The sequence below is a fragment of the Chlamydotis macqueenii genome, chromosome W, assembly GCF_036417535.1.
Source record: "Chlamydotis macqueenii isolate bChlMac1 chromosome W, bChlMac1.mat, whole genome shotgun sequence".
Taxonomy (NCBI): Eukaryota; Metazoa; Chordata; class Aves; order Otidiformes; family Otididae; genus Chlamydotis; species Chlamydotis macqueenii.
The window spans coordinates 6,652,119-6,673,057 of NC_141592.1; the positions used below are offsets into that span (position 1 = coordinate 6,652,119).

Consider the following 20,939-nt stretch of genomic DNA (forward strand, 5'->3'; position numbering starts at 1 on the left):
AATGAATGGGAATTCTAAGTCACTTTCCAACAAGAATGTCAGTTTTAATCTCTAGTATTGAAATGTTGAAACTAAGATAACTAAACATGAAGAGCAAGCTTTGAGTTCTGACATGAGAAATAAAGCTTAACGTTTGCTGTAGATTTCACTTTCACAGTAATTGCATAACAATAAAAATGATTCTAAAGTTAATATTCTTGTTAGCATATTACATCAACAGATGAGGAAACCACAGAGCAGAGGGCAAATTTACCTCTTCACAAGTCACTAGAAGTCCATAATTTGCTTACTAGTAGGAAGGCTGCAATGTGTTGCAATGAAGGGATACAGGCTCTTTAGGGAGGACAGGCTGGAAAGACAAGGAGGGGGACTTGCACTTTATGTGAGAGAGCAGCTGGAGTTCATGGAGCTCTGCCTGGGAACAAATGAGGAGCCAACTGAGAGTCTAAGGGTGGCATAATAGTGTGTGTCTGCTACAGACCGGATGACCAGGAAGAATAAGCAGATGAGGCTCTCTACAGACAGATAGGAGCAGCGTCACATTTTTAAGTTTCCTGATGACACAAAACTGGGAGGAGTGGCTTATACCTCAGAAGGTGGTGCTGCCATCCAGAGGGACCGCAACAGGCTGGAGAAATGGGTGGACAGGAACCTCATGAAGTTCAACAAGAAGTGGTGCAAAGTCTTGCACCTGGGGAAGAACAACCCCAAGCACCAGTATATGCTGTAGGCTACCCAGCTGGAAAGCAGCTTGTCAGAAAAGGACCTGGGGGTCCTGGTGGACACCAAGTTGAACATGAGCTAGCAAAGGCTTGGGGCAAAGAAGGCCAATGGTATCTTGGGCTGCATTATGAGTGTTGCCAGCAGGTCGAGGGAGGTGATCCTTTCCCTCTACTCAGCACTGGTGCAGCCACGCCTAGAGTCCTGTGTCCAGTTCTGGGCTCCCCAGTACAAGAGAGACATGGACATACTGGAGAGAGTCCAGCAAAGGGCCATAAAGATGATTAAGTGACTAGAACATCTCTCCTATGAGGAAAGGCTGAGAGAGCTGGGACTGTTTAGCCTAAAGAACAGGAAGCTCGCAGGGGGTCTCATCAATGGAACAGGCTGCCAAAGGAAGCGGTGGAGTCACCATCCCTGGAGGTGTTCAAAGAACGTGTAGACGTGGCACTTCAGGACATGGTTTAGTAGGCATGGTGGTGTTAGGTTGATGGTTGGACTTGATGATCTTGGAGATCTTTTCCAACCTTAAAGATTCTATGATTCTATGAATGTGTATAAATATCTGAAGAGAGGGTGCAAAGAAGACGGAGCTAGGCTCTTCTCAGTGGTGCCCAGTGACAGGACAAGAGGCAATGGGCACAAATGGAAACACAGGAGGTTCCATCTGAACATCAAGAAACATTTTTTTACTGTGAGAGCAACCGAGCACTGGAACAGGTTGACCAGAGAGGTGGTGGAGTCTCCATCCTTGGAGATATTCAACAGCCATCTGGACATGGTCCTGGGCAACCAGCTCTAGGTGGCCCTGCTTGAGCAGGGGGGGTTGGGCCAGAAGACCTCCAGAAGTCCCTTCCAACCTCAACCATTCCGTGATTCTGTGATTTTTTTGTGGTTTTCTACAGTAAGGAGAAGCCCACTTAGGAGAGACAATACAGTTCAGAGTATGTGGTGGCAATTAAAGCAGAAAGATGTGTTTAAGACATAAGATGACTGGATTCAACTAAATGTGTCAACGCTGAATCCTCACTCCTTCAAGTCCACATTACTACATGCGTATAGCTGAGATTAGCCTCAAGAGGTTCTCTTGAACATAGGGTATCTGAAAAATAGACCAATTTAAAACAGGAAATGAGTCAACCTGTATGCATTTTTTTCATTTTGATTAAAGATATTATCCAAGACCTGAACATAATTCTTAACTTCAGTGAGTTATCAAGGTCCATCCTGTCTTCCTATATTTTAGCAATTTCCTGCTGAATACTGGTCATTGCATGACAGAATCTGTCCAAATCTGCCTTCTATTCAGACTCTGTTGGTTCAATCATAAGTGTCCCTGCCATTGGCCAGGACATGGTTGGAGCGTGAAAAACTGATAAAGAACAAATCCAGTCACTGATTGCAGGTTATGAGTTAATGTAAGCATTAGCTAGCAGTTGACAACCTTATTTTTCCTAAAAGATGAAAAAACAAGTTCTTAGGCCTTTTCTGTAACCCTTTTCAGGACTGAACACACAGGGGGCAGATTGCTCAAAGAACCTTAGTTCCTACCTAAAGGAGAGTATCACATTGTGTTATTGATAGAGGAAAGAGTCACACACAGACTTTATGGAATGATCTTAAAAGCTGCTCTTTTAGATTCTCTCTGGTTCTCAGCCCAAAGGATAATACTTCCTTCCAAAGTGATTGGGGTAGAGGTGGGGTGCTTTCCCTGGCTGTCAAGGAAACACCCGGACAGACAGATGAAGCATCCTGGTGTCACCCTATCAGCACCCATTCTTGGCATGATGACATTGGCAGCAACCCACCACTTTCTAATACCTGATGTAGTCTGCAGGTTCCTGATCCAAAATCAGCACACGAGGTGTGGTTAGGAACAAAGCCTTGGTTGAAGGGGGAAATGGACCTCAGAGGGGGGGAAACCTCGGTGCTTGGAATAGGTAGGAAAACTGGTTGGGAATGTGATAATAAATACAAGCCTTGGCTGCAGTGCCCATGAACTAGCAGAGTTGAAGCTCCGGAAGGTAATGAGGAAAGCAAGTAGCAGAGTACAGACCCTGGACTTCAGAAGAGCAGAGTCTGGCTTATTCAGGAAACTGGTAGGTGGTAGGTAGTGCTGAAGGGCAAAGGGGCTCAAGAAAGCTGGGAGGTCTCTAAGGACAGCATTGTCCAAGGAAAAATATGGTCCATCTCAATACTCAGGAAGACAAGTAGCATAGCACAGCACAGGCCTGAGCCTACTCAGTTTAACTGTTATGTGGATCACTAACTCCTAGATGTACAGTCTTCCAGTCAGGTTCACTACACCTTCTTTGCCCCAAGGGCACATTGCTGGCTCATGTTCAACTTGGTGCCCACCAGGACCTCCAGGTTCTTTTCTGCAAAGCTGCTTTCCAACTGGGCGGCCCCCAGCATATACTGGTGCTTGGGGTTGTTCTTCCCCAGGTGCAGGACTTTGCACTTCTCCTTGTTGTCCTCTCAGCCCATTTCTTCAGTCTTCAAGGTGGAAGGCAGCACAACCCTCTGGAGTATCAGCCACTCCTCCCAGTTCATTATCAAGATCATTAATGATGATGCTAAAGGTGTTGAAATCTGAGCATACTACAGAAGATAAAGGAAAAAAATAGATTTGGCACCATCTTCACATAGCCTAAATTCACATGTGTTGTAGCAGCTAACATCCTTGTGAACTGCTGCATGACTTGAGAGTTGAGCCTAGCCAATAGGAACACTATGCTTGAGGACATTGGTGGAATTTAAAGTCTTATTCTTTGATTCTTCATTACTTTTTAGATTCAAAACCAGGTATACAACAGAGAAACCAACATTGCAACAGAGAAGTGTGATTTAATGTAACCTTATTTTGTGTCTGTCATTCTCTGTTTGAGGCTGAGTAGCTTGTTGAGGCACTCCTATGAAAAATGTACCCACAGCTGTAATGTCTCTAAGGTTAGTGCTTCTACTGAGATAAAAGAAAATTTATGCAGTGCAGGAGCTCATTTGATCTAAAACATGATGTACTTTACAAACAGGACAGTTAAGAAATAATTTTATGGAAACAATGTAAGGAAAGAGGGAGGAAGACACAAAACATTAAGAGAAGAAAGAATACCAAAAAGTCTTGTTAGCTGCTGACAGAAAGTTTTGGTGCAAGGAAGCAAAATCAAGTTTTGGAAAGCAGAAGAGAAATAGGACAAAAGTTACCTATTTTAAAGGTAGGAAAAATTGGGTAAAAGATAGGAGGAAGGAAGAAAGGAAAGATAAGAATGTGTTCTAGCAGCATTTTTTGTTTCTGAAGAGGGATTTGAGGCCTCTGATAAACAGTTGGAATGCAGATACCACTAACATTCCCTTTGCTGATTGGTACCTTTTTCAGTCTTCTCTTTGCCTGTCCAGTACAGAATTTATGGTAGTATCAGTATCTTGAGCTCTGCCCTCAGATCCTGTTGAAATTTAAGCAGCCTTCAACCCTCACCTGTCACACACAGACTGTCAGTTGAACATTGCAAAAGTTGATAGAAAGATCCTGAATTGTCTGTAAGTAGGATCATAACTTAAAGTTATTGAGGAATCATGGTTTAATGAGTCACTATCCATCAGCAGATCCTTAGTAGTTGCCTGTGTGTGTATTCCTGGCATATTCCAATTTCAAAGAAAAATGCATTATCTCCTGTGGGAGTAGGTTCTGTATATCTTTCATTCTTCTCTCCTACTCTGCCAGTATCGCTCCTATGTGCCAGAAACTGTATTTATGCCCATACTTACCTTACTCTAATCACTGCGTAGCCCTATTTCTTGCCAGTCTAGACTTCCTTTCTCCATGATAGCTATTCCATATTCTTCCACTTTCTCTTTCCCTGTTATAGGGATTGCTAGTTGTATATCCTATTTCATCTTATATCAGAGGTTCAACGTCCTTTCCATTTCCCCCCTTCCTCCAAATCAGCACCCCTGTTCTTCTTTAAAATGATGAGGGTTCTGTTTAAGTTGCTCATCAGTCCTGTTTTCTTCCAATTCCAGCAACTGTGCTGTCTTTCCCCACAATTAGTTTTTGTCTGATGTTTTGACATGTGAAGTGCTTTTGAGAAGATGAACAGAAATGAGATAAGGGGTACTGTTATACTGAAAAGTTCTAAGAAGAGATACCATCCTCTGGTTATTTGATCTGTAACAATTATCGTAGAATCATAGAATCATTTAGGTTGGAAAGGACCTTTAAGATCGAGTCCAACCGTTAATCATAGAATCATAGAATCTTAAGGTTGGAAAAGACCTCCAAGATTATCAAGTCCAACCGTCAACCTAACACACCATGCCTACTAAACCATGTCCCAAAGTGCCACGTCTACACCTTCTTTGAACACCTCCAGGGATGGTGACTCCACCACTTCCTTGGGCAGCCTGTTCCAGTGCCTGACCACTCTTTCAGTAAAGAAGTGTTTCCTAATATCCAGCCTAAACCTCCCCTGCTGCAACTTGAGGGCGTTTCCTCTTGTCCTATCACTAGTTATTTGGGAGAAGAGACCAACACCCGCCTCCCTACACCCTCCTTTCAGGTAGCTGTAGAGAGCAATGAGGTCTCCCCTCCGCCTCCTCTTCTCCAGACTAAACAATCGTTGCCCTTCTCTGGACGCGCTCCAGCAACTCAACGTCCTTCTTGTACTGAGGGGCCCAAAACTGCACACAGTATTCGAGGTGCGGCCTCACCAGTGCTGAGTATGGGGGCACAATCACTTCCCTACTACTGCTGGCCACACTATTTCTGATACAAGCCAGGATGCTGTTGGCCTTCTTGGCCACCTGGGCACACAGCTGGCTCATATTCAGCCAGCTGTCAAGTAACACTCCCAGGTCCTTTTCTGCTGAGCAACTTTCCAGCCACTCTTCCCCAAGCCTGTAGCATTGCATGGGGCTGTTGTGACCCAAGTGCAGGACCCGGCACTTGGCCTTGTTGAATCTCATACAATTGGCCCCGGCCCATGGATCCAGCCTGTCCAGATCCCTCTGCAGAGCCTTCCTACCCTCAAGCAGATTGACACGCCCACCCAGTTTGGTGTCACCTGCAAACTTACTGAGGGAGCACTCGATCCCCTCGTCCAGATCGTTGATAAAGATATTAAACAAGGCTGGCCCCAGCACTGAGCCCTGGGGAACACCGCTTGTGACCGGCCGCCAACTGGATTTAACTCCGCTCACCACAACTCTTTGGGCCCGGCCATCCAGCCAGTTTTTCACCCAGCGAAGAGTACACCCGTCCAAGCCATGAGGAGGCAGTTACTCCAGGAGAATGCTGTGGGAAATGGTGTCAAAGGCTTTGCTAAAGTCCAGGTAGATAACATAGAATCATAGAATCATAGAATGGTTAGGGTTGGAAGGGACCTTCAAAGGTCATCTAGTCCAACCCCCCTGCAAGGAGCAGGGACATCCCCGACTAGATCAGGTTGCTCAGAGCCTCATCCAGCCTGGCCTTGAACGTTTCCAGGGATGGGGCCTCCACCACCTTTCTGGGCAACCTGTTCCAGTGTTCTACAACTCGCATCGTAAAAATTTTTTTCCTAATTTCTAATCTAAATCTACCCCCCTCTATTTTAAAACCATTACCCCTCGTCCTATTGCAACAGGCCCTACTAAACAGCCTTTCCCCATCTTTCTTGTAGGCCCCCTTGAGGTACTGGAAGACCGCTATCAGGTCTCCCCGGAGCCTCCTCTTCTCCAGGCTGAACAGCCCCAACTCTCTCAGCCTGTCCTCATAAGAGAGGTGCTCCAGCCCTTTTATCATCTTCGTGGCCCTCCTCTGGACCTTCTCCAACTGGTCCATGTCCTTCTTGTGTTGGGGGCTCCAGAACTGGACACAACATCCACAGCCTTTCCCTCATTCACTAAGTGGGTCACCTTGTCATAGAAGGAGATCAGGTTAGTTGAGCAGGATCTGCCTTTCATGAACCCATGCTGGCTGGGCCTGATCCCCTGGTTGTCCTGTTATGTGCCATGTGATGGCACTCAAGATGATCTGCTCCATAATCTTCCCTGGCACTGAAGTCAGGCTGACAGGCCTGTAGTTCCCCGGCTCCTCCTTCTGGCCCTTCTTGTAGACAGGTGTCACATGTGCTAACCTCCAGTCATCTGGGACCTCCCTGGTTAGCCAGGACTGCTGATAAATGATGGAGAGTGGCTTGGTGAGCACTTCTGCCAGCTCCCTCTGTACCCTTGGGTGGATCCCATCTGGCCCCAGTGTGTGTCTAAGTGGTGTAGCAGGTCGCTAACCATTTCCCTTTGGATTATGGGGGCTTCATTCTGCTCCCCATCCCTGTCTTCCAGCTCAGGGGGCTGGATACCCCGAGAACAATTGGTTTTACTATTAAAGACTGCGGCAAAGAAAGCATTAAATACCTCAGCCTTTTCCTCATCCTTTGTCACTATGTTTCCCCCCTGCATCCAATAAAGGATGGAGATTCTCCTTAGCCCTCCTTTTGTTGTTAATGTATTTATAGAAACGTCTTTTATCACAGGAGCCAGATTAAGTTCTAATTGGGCTTTGCCCTTCCAATTTTCTCCCTGCATAGCCTCGTGACATACTTGTAGTCCTCCTAAGTTGCCTGCCCCTTCTTCCAAAGGTCATAAACTCTCCTTTTCTTTCCTGAGTTCCAGCCAAAGCTCTCTGTTCAGTCAGGCTGGTCTTCTTCCCTGCCAGCTCATCTTTCAGCACATGGGGACGACCTGCTTCTGCACCTTTAAGAGCACATTCTGGTCAGTCTCACCTCTTTTCCTGGCAAGGTCATGGAGCAGATTCTCCTGGAAACCATGCTAAGGCACATGGTGAGCAAGGAGGTGATTGGTGACAGCCAACATGGCTTCACCAAGGGCAGATCATGCCTGACCAATTTGGTGGCCTTCTATGACGGGGTGACAGCATCGGTGGACAAGGGACGAGCAACTGACGTCATCCACCTGGACTTGTGCAAGGCATTTGACACTGTCCCACACTACATCCTTCTCTCTAAACTCGAGAGACATGGGTTTGATGGACGGACCACTCGGTGGATAAGGAATTGGCTGGATGGCCGCACTCAGAGAGTGGTGGTCAATGGCTCAATGTCCAAGTGGAGACCAGTGACGAGTGGCATTCCTCAGGGGTCGGTATTGGGCCCGGCCCTGTTTCACATCTTTGTTGGCGACATGGACAGTGGGATAGAGTGCACCCTCAGCAAGTTCACCGACAACACCAAGCCGTGTGGTGCCGTCAACACGCCTGAAGGGAGGGATGCCATCCAGAGGGACCTTGACAGGCTGGAGAGGTGGGCCCATGCAAACCTCATGAAGTTCAACCAGGCCAAGTGCAAGGTCCTGCATGTGGGTCGGGGCAATCCCAGGCACAAATATAGGCTGGGCAGGGAATGGATGGAGAGCAGCCCTGAGGAGAAGGACTTGGGAGTGATGGTAGATGAGAAGCTCAACATGAGCCGACAATGCGCCCTTGCGGCCCAGAAGGCCAACCGCATCCTGGGCTGCATCAAGAGGAGCGTGGCCAGCAGGTCGAGGGAGGTGATTCTCCCCCTCTACTCTGCCCTGGTGAGACCCCACCTGGAGTACTACATCCAGCTCTGGAGCCCCCAACATAAGAAGGACATGGACCAGTTGGAGAAGGTCCAGAGGAGGGCCACAAAGATGATCAGAGGGCTGGAGCACCTTTCCTATGAAGACGGGCTGAGAGAGTTGGGGCTGTTCAGCCTGGAGAAGAGGAGGCTCCGGGGAGACCTTATAGTGGTCTTCCAGTACCTCAAGGGGGCCTACAAGAAAGATGGGGAGAGGCTGTTCAGTAGGGCCTGTTGTGATAGGACGAGGGGTAATGGTTTTAAAATAGAGGGAGGCAGATTTAGATTGGATATTAGGAAAAAAATTTTTACCCTGAGGATTGTGGAAGACCGGAACAGGTTGCCCAGAGAGGTGGTGGATGCCCCATCCCTGGAAACAGTCAAGGCCAGGCTGGATGAGGCTCTGAGCAACCTGATCTGGTTGGAGATGTCCCTGCTCCTTGCAGGGGGGTTGGACTAGATGACCTTTGAAGGTCCCTTCCAACCCTAACCATTCTATGATGCTATGATTCTATAAGACCCCAGACTGGAAAAGAGGATTGGATGAGCAAAAGTGCCATCAGGAAATCAAGCAACCTATAGAGGCTATAAAATCAAATAACAATCGACAGGCAGGATCTCTCTTCGGAGGCACTCAGCTTGAGCTGTACCTACTATTGCATGTTAAACATAGTAGAAGAAGGAACTCTGATTCTTTTATTAAAGCAGAATGTAGGGACGAACCCTGTTGAGGTGGCATCTGCATAATTCCTACCATGGTCTAGGTGGCAGTTGCAGAATTCCCACAACTGGCAAGCAGCCATGCTCTCCCCCAACCATTCTTAGTTTTTTTGTAACTGCACTGTTACATAAGTAACTTCTATCCCCTCCTCATCAGTTATGATTACACCCTGAAGAGACAAAGTGGCATCAGACACATGCCCCACTTTTATGCCACAGACAACACAGAAAACGAAGGCTTTTAAACCTCATATGTCTGGAATCATAAACCAGTGCCAGAATACACTCCTCACATATGCCTCTCAAATAATACCAGTTACTAGTAATAGTTCTTTACCAGCCTTCATTTGCTAGATGTGAAGAAACAGTTGCTGACATTGCTCCTCCCTCACTGATCAGACATTTTCCAGCCCAGGCTCTTCTTTCACTTCAGTGGAAACATCACTGAAAGGGTTAGTAGGTTTTACTTTTCCCATGATAGCTGGAGCTTTCAAATTCCAGTGCCTTTGCTAGAGCCAGGAAAAACCCAAGGTCCTTGCAATAATGCTGCATTACTCTGAAATACTAAACACTTCCAAAACCAGCTTTCAATCCATAAACATCAAGATATATCAAACCACTCCCTGCTAACAAGCACAGAATTCTTGGATTAGAGTATCTCAATTTTTCTTCTTGCCAGAAGAAATAAAAAATAAACCTATACCTTTTTTCCTCTGCTATTTTTACCTTTCAGCAAAGCTATCCAGCTGATTCATTACATAATGCAAAACTCAATATATTTCAATCAGATGATAACTACTGTTCACATCTAGACAGAGCTACCTTTGTCAACAGCAGACAGCAGCTTATTGTCTCCTGGTACTAGCTGAAGATTTAATGCATTATAAATTAAGTTCTAAGTAATAGAGCCTAAGTGTAGCTATTATTACTGCTTCCAGTCAAAAGATGGAAGAGTCTCCCCCCCCCTACAAACTTGTTCAGCAATAGCCCAGCATGTATTACCAAAAGAGAAGAGCTCTAATTAGAACCATAGCATCATAGAATGGTTAGGGTTGGAAGGGACCTTCAAAGGTCATCTAGTCCAACCCCCCTGCAAGGAGCAGGGACATCTCCAACCAGATCAGGTTGCTCAGAGCCTCATCCAACCCGGCCTTGAAATTCCATGTTTGTTATTCAGTGACTGAAAAGTACTTGTACTACAAAGACAACCATGTTTCACATTCAACTGTTGGCCCAGTGACAATGAGTCAATGTTACATTATTTTCAACACTACATAAAATATATGTATAAATGTATATGAGTGTGTTTATACATGCACATGTGCCTGTGAAAGTTGAGAGAAAAAAAAAAAGAATGGCTTGAGCATTACGTAAGAATCATCTTCATGACATATGGATACTGGGACTGTGGATTTTGTTCTTTCAAGCTGTTGTGGGTTAACCCTGGTGGGAGATAAGCACCACACAGTCAGTCAGTAACCTGATGGCACTTTTGCTCATCCAATCCTCTTTTCCAATCTGGGGTCTTATAGAATCATAGCATCATAGAATGGATAGGGTTGGACGGGACCTTCAAAGGTCATCTAATCCAACCCCCCTGCAAGGAGCAGGGACATCTCCAACCAGATCAGGTTGCTCAGAGCCCCGTCCAACCTGGCCTTGAATGTTTCCAGGGATGGGGCTTCCACCACCTCTCTGGGCAGCCTGTTCCAGTGTTCCACCACCCTCACTGTAAAAAATTTCTTCCTTATCTCTAGTTGGAATCTACTCTCTGTTAGTTTAAAACCATTACCCCTTGTCCTATCACAACAGGCCCTGCTGAAGAGTTTCTCCCCATTTTTCCTGTAGGCCCCCTTGAGGTACTGCAAGACTGCTATAAGGTCTCCCTGGAGCCTCCTCTTCTTCAGGCTGAACAGCTCCAAGTCTCTCAGCCTTTCTTTTAAGATGGCCTCCAACCATCACATCACCCACAAGTCCTTCTCTGTTCGCAAACAACAGGTCCAGCAGGGCACCTTCCCTTGTTGTCTCACTCACTAACTTCATCTGGAAGTTGTCTTCCACACACTCCAGGAACCTCCTAGACTGTTTCCTCTCTGCTGTATTGCATTTCCAGGAGACATCTGTTAAGTTTAAGTCCCCCATGAGAACAAGGGCTAACGATCGTGAGACTTCTCCCAGCTGCTTATAGAATATTTCATCTGCCTCGTCATCCTGGTTGGGTGGTTTATAACAGACTTCCTCCATCATATCTGCCTTGTTGGCCTTCCCCCTGATTCTTACCCATAAACACTTGACCCTTTCATCACCATCATCAGGCTCCACACAATCAAAACACTCCCCAACATACAACTCCACTGCCTCTCCTTCCTTGCCTATCCCTTCTGAAGAGTTTATAGCCATCCATTGCAGTACTCCAGTTCTGCGAGTCATCCCGCCATGTTTCCATTATTACAATTATATCATAATTTTTCCAGCTGCACAGTGGCTTCTAACTCCTCCTTTTTGTTGCCCATGCTGCGTGCATTGGTGTAGATGCATTTCAGTTGGGCCATTGATCCTGTCACCTTTTTTAGGGGAGAAGCCCTAATTCCTATGTGACTGTTCTCAGGCGCTTCCATGGTTTCTAACCCATCAACAACCCTTGCGTCTTTGCTGCTGGTTGGATCTCCATCCCCTACCCTCATTGAGATGGCTAAGATGCAAATGCTTAAAGCTGTAATTCTGCTAAAAATATAGCGTTCCATTTGTTCCTCACTTTCCTTCTCCTGGATTTCCAGTCTGCCCCAAATCTATAGCATTTTGCCCATTCATGTGTAGAACACTGAAGGGATATAGGACAAGTAAGCATGTATGCCCAGGCCTTACATCTACTTTTACTTTGTAAAAGATCTGCATTTTAAAAGAGAGACATTATTATAAATATATTTGTGTCTTTTCTAAAATACTTGGATTTGTTATGAGTATTGTGAATTTGTGACAGATGACAGAAAAAATAATAATAGTGGCTTCATTTAAGTGCTATGTATATTTTCATTATTTTCAAAGTTTGTTTTAAAGGAATGTTTAATCAACCTTCATTCAATTTCACATAATTCTTCATTAGTAAATACAGACTACTACAGAATTATGTCAGTTCATAAAATTTGCATCTGAAAGAGCCTTCAAAGCTCTTAGCAGTTCAGAACAACTGAAATCGAGGTGGGGGCGACCTCTGCAAATGCAAAAAACAAGACCAACCAAACAAAAAACCTTAGACACCTCCTTTTTCTTTGGTTTTTTTTTTTTCCTGAATGTTTTTACTTGATAGTAAATGAATATAGTGTTATTGAAGTAAAATACTTAAGTACAAAGTGCTGTGCCTTCTTGGTGCTCCCATGAACAAGTGAAAGTGAGGCCTCTGAGTGATGTATGTATTGCATATTTTCCAAATGGGATTTTCTTGTAAGCTGTGAAGTTAGAGAATGAGTAAACACTAGCTAGAATGCATTCCCTCTGTCAGAAATATTTGTGTGAGTAAAAGTAATGCTTGAGGAGTTCAAAGAATATTTTAAGGCAGGTGTATTTTTTTGTAATCACTTTCTGATGAATATGTTGCATCTGAACCAGTAGCTTTTTGCTGTCATGGTTACTCTGAAAGGAGAATGATGTTAAAACTGAGCATGATTTTCTTTGCCTCAGGCAATTGTTCTTGTTTGAGTAAATAGAACCAATGAAGGAGCAGGTTTTCGGTTCAGATGCTTTAATAAAGAATGCTAAAATGGAGGATAATCTTCTTACATAGGACCGAGGAGATGAATTCACTTATACTGGGAGTGGAGGTAGAGATCTTTCTGGAAATAAAAGAATTGGAGAACATTCATTTGATCAAACATTAACACACATGAACAGGTAAGTTTCTAAGACTAAATTAAAAAATGTTCCAGATCAAAGAGTTGAGTTTTATTCCTTTAATTTTAAAAATATATTTTGCAAAATTTGTTCCCTCTTATACATCTTCTGCTCCTGTAAACAGTGGTGCCTCCTGCTGTTTAGAGGCATTTTGTCAAACATGATGTTATGTTGATTTAAATAATTATTTGTAACTGATGAAAATATATTGCTGTATTACAGGTTCAGCTGGTAGTTATGTATCCAGTTGAAATTGTCCAACACTTCTTATGAGAAGACTTGGTTTTCAATTGATTAGAAGTTTGCCAAACTTAAACCTCTTAAGCTGAAATTTTCTGTGCTAGGTGTTTGCCTCAGATTGTTCTTATAAAGTTTCATCTTAAATGGTTTAACAATTTATGAAAGTTAGATATGAAGAAAGTATGTTCATTCGCCCATACTAAAAGGAATCTTACATATTTTTGATAGCCTTTAGTGCCTTCATATTTTGTATGAAGAACAAGGAATTAGTATTGCTTTGCCTTTAGGTTGTGTGTTTTGGTGTCCCTGATAAAAGTTGGCCTATTTTTTTGCCAAAATGTAGGCAAAAAACAATTGACTGAAGAAAAAAAAAATTGAAAAAATAAATTAGACATTTACTTAAAGTATATTTATGTTCCGTAAATAGCCTGCCTAAACTCTAGGAATTCTCAATACCTTTACATTTCTAAATGTATACCATATGCAAGAAGCAACTAACCATGCAGTGGCTATGGGGTACTAAGGTTGACTGGGACTTTCTCTACCAGATCTGACATTGGATGTGCTGTGCTTCTGTCAAGCACCAAAATTGATTAAGGAGGCATTCTTTCAGGCTCTGTGCTGGTACTCAGAGGAGAAAGAAGAAAAGCCTGACTGAGATACTGGAGGAGATAGATGTAACAGAAACAAGAGCATGGAAGAAGAGAGACAAAAAATAGATTTGGGCAGCAGGTTTATAACGGCTTTTAATCATTAAACCAAACTTTTTATTGGAACCTGGAATAAAACCTAGGCTCCTTAGTCTTGTCATTCCTCTGCTCTCAGCAAATGCTTGTGAAAGTCATTGGCAAAGTGTATGTCTGGTTGCTGTGTAGTAGTTGAGGTGCATGGAGTATAACGTGGTGCTACCAGTTATCCATTTTGTCTGGCTGGTGGTAGTCTTTTCTTTGGGTCTAATGTTCTTAACCCTTCTGATGATTGAAGGAGGACAGTATGGTTGCATATAATAGAATCAGAATTGGTTTTTTGTTTGTCCAGAATTTTCTTATTTTGTCTGTACAAAATAAATACTTTTTAAACCTGCAGTATTTCACCTTTCCTTACTTTTCTGTATATTGCAGGCTATAGATTTTGCCATATTTTTCTGAGCGCCATTGTTTCTTTTGTGGTATGTGGTTGGGTTTGAACCTGATTCCAGAGACTTTTGTTCATCTACACTCAAATCAATGTATGGCTATACAAATATTTTATGTTCAAACTGTTTAGTCAGGGAGGGGATTCATACTATCTTACTCCAAGTGTCTAGAATAGGATACCTATATAAATAGTGGATAAAAGTGTGAGTGCTTCATGAGATACTCAGAGCAAGCTGGAGCCTACTTCTGCTCATCAATTTTATGGAGATCCAAATGGCTAAATTTAGATAATATAAATACTGTTGCTTAATGTTCCTCTACATTATTATAATGTTCCTCTAAGAAATGCCAGCTCTGTCAATGAGATTTATTCTTTTGGAAGGATAAAGGTTTGTCCATAAAGATTTTAACTTCCTGCCAAAACCAATACTTTTCCCCCCTCATGCATATACATTCTTATTCTCATCCATTCTTAAAGCTAAAATGTGATGTGGGAGATGCTGCAACTAAACAAAGAACATTTTGTGGTGTTTACTGATATTTATTCTTTTCTGAATCTTTGATGATCTAGCTATACTCTTCTAGATCAAAATGCATAGAAAAGAAGGATATTATGGTTTACTTGTCTATGAGTTCGTTCATGGCATTTAACTTGTAAACTTAGATAGTTAATGGACTAAGAAGAGTAATATTTGTTACAGAGATATTTCTTGATAGTTACTATGTACTTTTTTCCATATGTTACTTTTCATAATGTTTATCAATTCATGCACACTTTAAAAGCCTAAAAATATGCAGTAATTTGGAATAGTCAGAGAGACAATTTGCCATTGTTACAACTTTTTGAAATCCTTCCATGTTATTTGAGAAATAATTATTTTTTAAAATGAAAAAAATATTAAACTTGAAGGGATTGGTTTATTTTCTTTAACTATATTAGCTGAGTTTTCATGGTGAACATTTGGAACTAAATATATTGTAATTCTATTCCTATTCTCACACATGGTAGAGTTGATCTCAGTGCTTCCATCGGTATTGCATTCTACAGAAGAATTCATTGCAAATTCTTCTTCTGCTTAGTAATCATAATTGAATAAGGAAAACAAATTTGATCTTGTCACACTGATTCTCAATAGTATGTTGTATAAAGCAATCTGTTTTATTAAGTTATTTAATGTGATTTTCAGGGCATTGGCCCTTAACTGTGATGCCCCATTGGATGATAAAAATGGAGCAGAGTCTAAGAACTGGAGAGCTGGTAAGCCAGTCCGAGTAGTGCGCAGTTCAAAAGGAAGACGGATCAGCAAATATGCCCCAGAGGAAGGCAACAGATATGATGGCATTTACAAGGTATTATGATTTTTGCTGTATGTATAGCATTACATTTTTCTTAAAACATGTTTTTAAAGAGTCTTTTGTGTGTTACATAGCAAACTCTCTATTATTGCTTTTGAAGGAATAATTCTTTTGTTACCATGAGGACATTTTAGCCTACCTCATTCTGTAGTGAAATGAAGTATTCCATTCCATTCCAACTGTGGCATTGACAGATTGCACACAGATGTACATGCGAGAAGGGTGGTGCACTGCCAGTTATGAGGCTGCTGCCTGCTCTGCTCACCTGCAGGCTTAAGCTGCAGCCCCAATGGTCACCCCAGCTAGCTGTTGGCTGTGTGCGCTGGTTTTTGTGTAGCAGGTGGGCTACAGTGGCAGCTTCCGCAAGAAGCTGCTAGAAGTCCAGTGGACCCAGCAGGCTCTAGGGTGGACACACTGCTGGCCAAGGCCGAGCTAATTGGCAACAGTGATAATGTATTTAAGAAGGGGAAAATTAAAAAAAAAACAGAGGAAGAAGCAGAAGCGGGGGCAGAGAGGGGGAGGCGCGAGCCTTGTGGACCTTGCGGCCCTCACTCTCTGGCCTCCCACTGGGTGGCTGTCTGGGCCTGACTTGTCCTGGACCACCCGACCTGGCTGAGAGAAGTGAAGAGAGAATATGTGAAAAGAACCTGAGAGGCATCTGCCTGAGCCTGATTGTGAAGAATTTCTTGTGAGGAACGGCTGCAGGCGCCAAGGTCAGTGAAGAAGGAGGGGGAGGAGTAATGCTGCTCCTGGCAGAGATTCCCCTGCAGCCTGTGGTGATGACCATGGTGAAGCAGACTGTCCCTCTGCAGCCCATGGAGGTCCACGGAGGAGCAGAGATCCACCTGCAGCCCGTGGAGGACCCCATGTCGGGGCAGGCGGATGCCTGTTGCCTGTGGAGGGCCTGTGCTGGGGCAGACAGTTCCTGAGGGACTGCACCCCGTGGAAAAAGACCCCACGCCGGAGCAGTTCATGAAGGACTGTAGCCCATGGGAGGGACCCCACGATGGGGAGGAATGTGAGGCGCAACCCCCATTCCCTACTCCCCCTGTGCCACTCGAGGGAGGAGGAAGGACGTAGAGATAATTTGAAATGAAGTTAAGCCCCAGAAGAGGGGAGGAGTGGGGGGGGGTTGTTTTTTTTCCTCTCTCATTATCCTGCTGTCGTAGTTCAGCCCTGATCGGGACCAGACTATGCAGTCTCTCATTCCCTCCACCCTCCGAGAGAATAGGGAGAGATAATATAAGAAAAACGGCTCGAGGTTTGAGATAAGGACAGGGAGAAATCCTTAAAGTTACCGTCACAGGCAAAACAGACTTGACTTGGGGAAAACTATTCATTTATTACTAAAAACAGCAGGATAATGAGACAGAGAACAAGATAACCTCCCCCCACCCCTCCCTCTTCCCGGGCTTAACATTATCTCTACTACCTTCCTCCCCCTGAGCGGCACAGGGGGGAAGAGGGAATGGGGGTTGTGGCCAGTTCATCACGTGTTGTTTTACGCTGCTGCTTCATGGTTGGGGGAAGAACTCCTCACATTCCTCCCCTGCTCTGTTGTGGGGTCCCTCCCACAGGCCACAGTCCTTCCTGAAACTGCTCTGGCGTGGGTCATCTCTTCCATGGGGTGCAGTCCCTCCAGAACAGCTGCCCTAGCGGGCCCTCCACGGGCCACAGCCTCCTTCAGGCCTCCACCTGCTCCAGTGTGGGGTCCTCCACGGGCTCCAAGTGGATCTCTGCTCATCCGTGGACCTCCATGGGCTGCAGGGGGACAACCTGCTCCACCATGGTCTTCACCACAGGCTGCAGGGGAATCTCGGCCAGGAGCCACATTACTCCTCCCCCTCCTTCTTCACTGACCTTGGCATCTGTAGCTGTTTCTCTCACAAGAAAAGTTCTTCACAACAGGCTGGCAGATGCCTCTCAGAATCTCTTCACATCATTCATCTCATCTCCTCTCCACGTCTTGCAGCCGGGCTGGGCCGAGTCAGGCCCAGTCGGCCACCTGGTGAGAGGCCAGAGGGTGAGGCCTGCAAGGCCCATGAGGCCTGCGCCTCCCCCTCTGCACCTCTGCCCCCACTCAGCTTCTTCACATCTTCTCTTTTTTTTTTCCTGTTTTCCCCTTCTTAAATACGTTATCGCAGAGGCGTTATCACGGAACATTCTGCTGCCAGTTGGCTTGGCCTTGGCCAGCAGCAGGTCTGCCCTAGGCCTGGCCGAGTCCACTGAACAAAGGGGAGCAACTTCTAGCAGTTTCCTACAGAAGCTGCCACCTTAGGCCCCCCCTCACTAAACAAAACCACAACACCCAAGTCGAGTCTGTTTTGCCCATAACGGTAACTTGAATAATCTCTCCCTGTCCTTATGTCAAACCTTGAGCTTTTTTGTTGTATTATCTCTCTCCCATTCCCTCTGAGGGTGGGGAGAGTGAGTGAGAAACTGTGTAGCTTGATCCCAAGTGGGGCTAAACTACGACACTACTCAAGCCTACCCAGCAGCTTGAGGTCTCCAGGGAATTAGAAGGGCTTATTAGGCAGTGCTTTGGGATCACTGGAAGCATGGTGGCAGAGACTAGGTGAGGGCTGTGCTCTGCAGCAGCTGGGAGCCCATCTATCTAGCCAGGCTAGCCTGGGACAAGTGGAGGCAACCACCCAGACAGAGCTTCCTATCAGGGAAGCTGCTGTCTAGGTGGAGGGCTGTAAAGTCTGTACCCCACACTCCTGGGTGGAGGAGGGTGCGAGCTCCACCTGCGCAAGGTGTGCTCTGGTGGAGTCACTCAGGCAGCGGGTGGAGGAGCTGCGGGAGGAAGTCAGCAGGCTATGCTGTGTTAGGGAGGAGGAACAAGAAACAGAGTACTATTTGAGGTGTTGCAAGAAGAAATATTGGGGCTCCATGGCACTGACCTCCAAGGACTACTAGACAAAGGGCTTCAACAGCAAACAGACAGCACCTTGGAGAAGGAGGTGCCATTGTCTCTGGTGACTCCTGGCAACAGGATATCACCCCCCTCCATTTCCTTGTATATATCAACCAGCAGCAGATACGAAGTCTTGGCAGTGGGTGAAGCCAATGAGCAAGATTCACAGAGAGTAACTGCACCAGCAGCACATGCTAAAAGCTGCAACAGGAAGCGGCAAGTGCTAGTAGTGGATGACTCTGCTGAAAGGCATTGAGGCAGACCCATTTGTTGGCCTGAAATACAGTCAAGGGAAGTTTGCTGCTTCCCAGTAGTCAAGATCCATGATGTGAGGGATCCTCCCCAACACTACAAAGGCAAGAACCTTAAGTCTAGCCGCCTTGAGTTGTCACCAATGCAATTACTAATGCAAGTCCAACCACCTCAAGTGTGTGTATACCGATGCAAGTAGTTGAGGCAACAAACAGGATGAACTGGAGCTCCGTGCCCAGTCTGAGAGTTATGATATCATAGGAATCACAGAAACTTGGTGGGAAAACTCACACTACTGGAAGACCACAATAGATGGCTACAAGCTCTTTCAAAAAGATAGGAAGTATAAGAGGAGCTGGACTTGCACTTTATGTAAAAGAGATATTTGAATGTATGGAGGTAAGCTATGGAGACCACAAAAGTTCTATCAAATGCCTTTGGATCAAGATTAGAGGGATCGTCACCAAGGGGGATCCTATGTTAGGTATCTGTTACCGACCTCTCAATCAGGGTGACGAGGCTGATGAAACCTTACTTTGGCCACTCAAGGATGTCTCAGGCCAATAGAACCTGGTCCTCATGGGTAACTTCAATTACCCGGACATTGGTTGGGAAAACAACATGGTGGTGCACAAGTTGTCCTTCCTGGAATGCACTGAGGACTGCTTCCTGCTACAGATGCTGGACATGCCAACTAGGAACAGCGCATTGCTAGATTTACTGCTCACAAACCAAGACTTACTTGACAAAATAACTACCAATGGTAGCCTTGGATACAGCAATCACAACATTGTGGAGTTTAAGATGCCGCCGAGCATGCTGAAGACCAGTAGTAAGACAAAGACCCTGGATTTTTGAAGAGCTAACTTCAATATATTCAGAGCCCGGCTGCGAGGGGTTCCATGGGAAGCATCCATGGAGGGCAAAGGGGCTTGTGAGTGCTGGAGGTTATTCAAGACCAGCCTCCTGGAAGCACAAGAACAGTCCATCCCCTACAAAGGGAAAGGAAGAAGGCAGAAGAAGAGACCACCCTGTCTTAACAATGAGCTTTTGGGTGTGCTTAAAGGCAAAAAAAGAAGCATATCAGCTATGGAAAGGCATCCAAACAGCCATTGAGGAAGCTTGCTAGAGCATGAAGAGATGCAGTCAGGAAGGCTATGGCTCAGCTAGAACTGAAATTGGCCAAAGATGTCAAGTACAAGAAGAAAGGGTTCTTCAGATACATGAGCAGTAAGCAGAAGCACAGGGAAGACATAGGCCCATTGCTAAAACAGGGCAGGCAAACCAAACTAGTTACTAATAATGCTGACAAGGCAGAGGTTCTCAATACCTTCTTTGCCTCTGTCTTTACTTGTGTAGCTGGACCCCAGATCACAAGATCAAGTAGCTGTGACAACACATGTGGCGACTCACCAGTAGTGGAGGACGGGCTGGTCTGCGGCCTCTTGCAAGGGCTCAGCCCACATAAATCTATGGGCCTGGATGATGGAATCCACCACCCCAAGGTGTTAGGAGAAGTGGCTGAGATTGTTGCAAGGCCACTGTCTATAATCTTTGAAAAGTCATGGAGATCACGGGATGTCCCTGATGACTGGAAGAGGGCAAACGTCATACCCATCTACAAGAAGGGCCCAAAAGAGGACCCAGGAAACTACAGGCCTATTAGTCTTGCTTCAGTCCCTGGGAAAGTAATGGAATGAGTCCTCCTAGTAACTATCACAAACCTAATGAAGCAGGTGATTGGGAAAAGCCAACACGGATTTACCAAAGGCAAATCTTGCCAGACTAATCTGATCACCTTCGACAACAAAATAACGTCTTCTGTTGACATGGGAAGAACAGCGGATGTTATTTACCTGCAGTGTTTGACACTGTTTCCCACAGCCTTCTCCTGGACAAACTGGCAAGATACAGATTGGATGGATGGGCTGTGAGATGAGTAGGAAATTGGCTAACAGGTCGCACTCAGAGGGTGGTGATCAATGGTTTTTACTCAAGCTGGCATCCTGTCACAAGTGGGGTCCCCAAAGAATTGATACTGGGCCCTACACTGTTCAACCTTGGATGGCTGCCAGGTGCCCAACAAGCTGCTCTATCACTCCCCCTCCTCAGCGAGAC

The 20,939-nt window shown here is 45.1% G+C and overlaps 1 protein-coding gene across 1 annotated transcript in view; it reads left to right on the forward strand.

Annotated features, from left to right (window-relative positions):
• The window catches only part of LOC147596559 (E3 ubiquitin-protein ligase UHRF2-like), a 74,596-nt gene that overhangs the window by 45,288 nt on the left and 8,369 nt on the right, over nt 1-20,939 (forward strand). The window contains exons 7-8 of the mRNA XM_086769578.1: nt 12,814-12,920; nt 15,484-15,646. Of these exons, the coding sequence (XP_086625704.1) occupies nt 12,814-12,920; nt 15,484-15,646 (270 nt within the window). The remainder of the gene's footprint in view (nt 1-12,813; nt 12,921-15,483; nt 15,647-20,939) is intronic.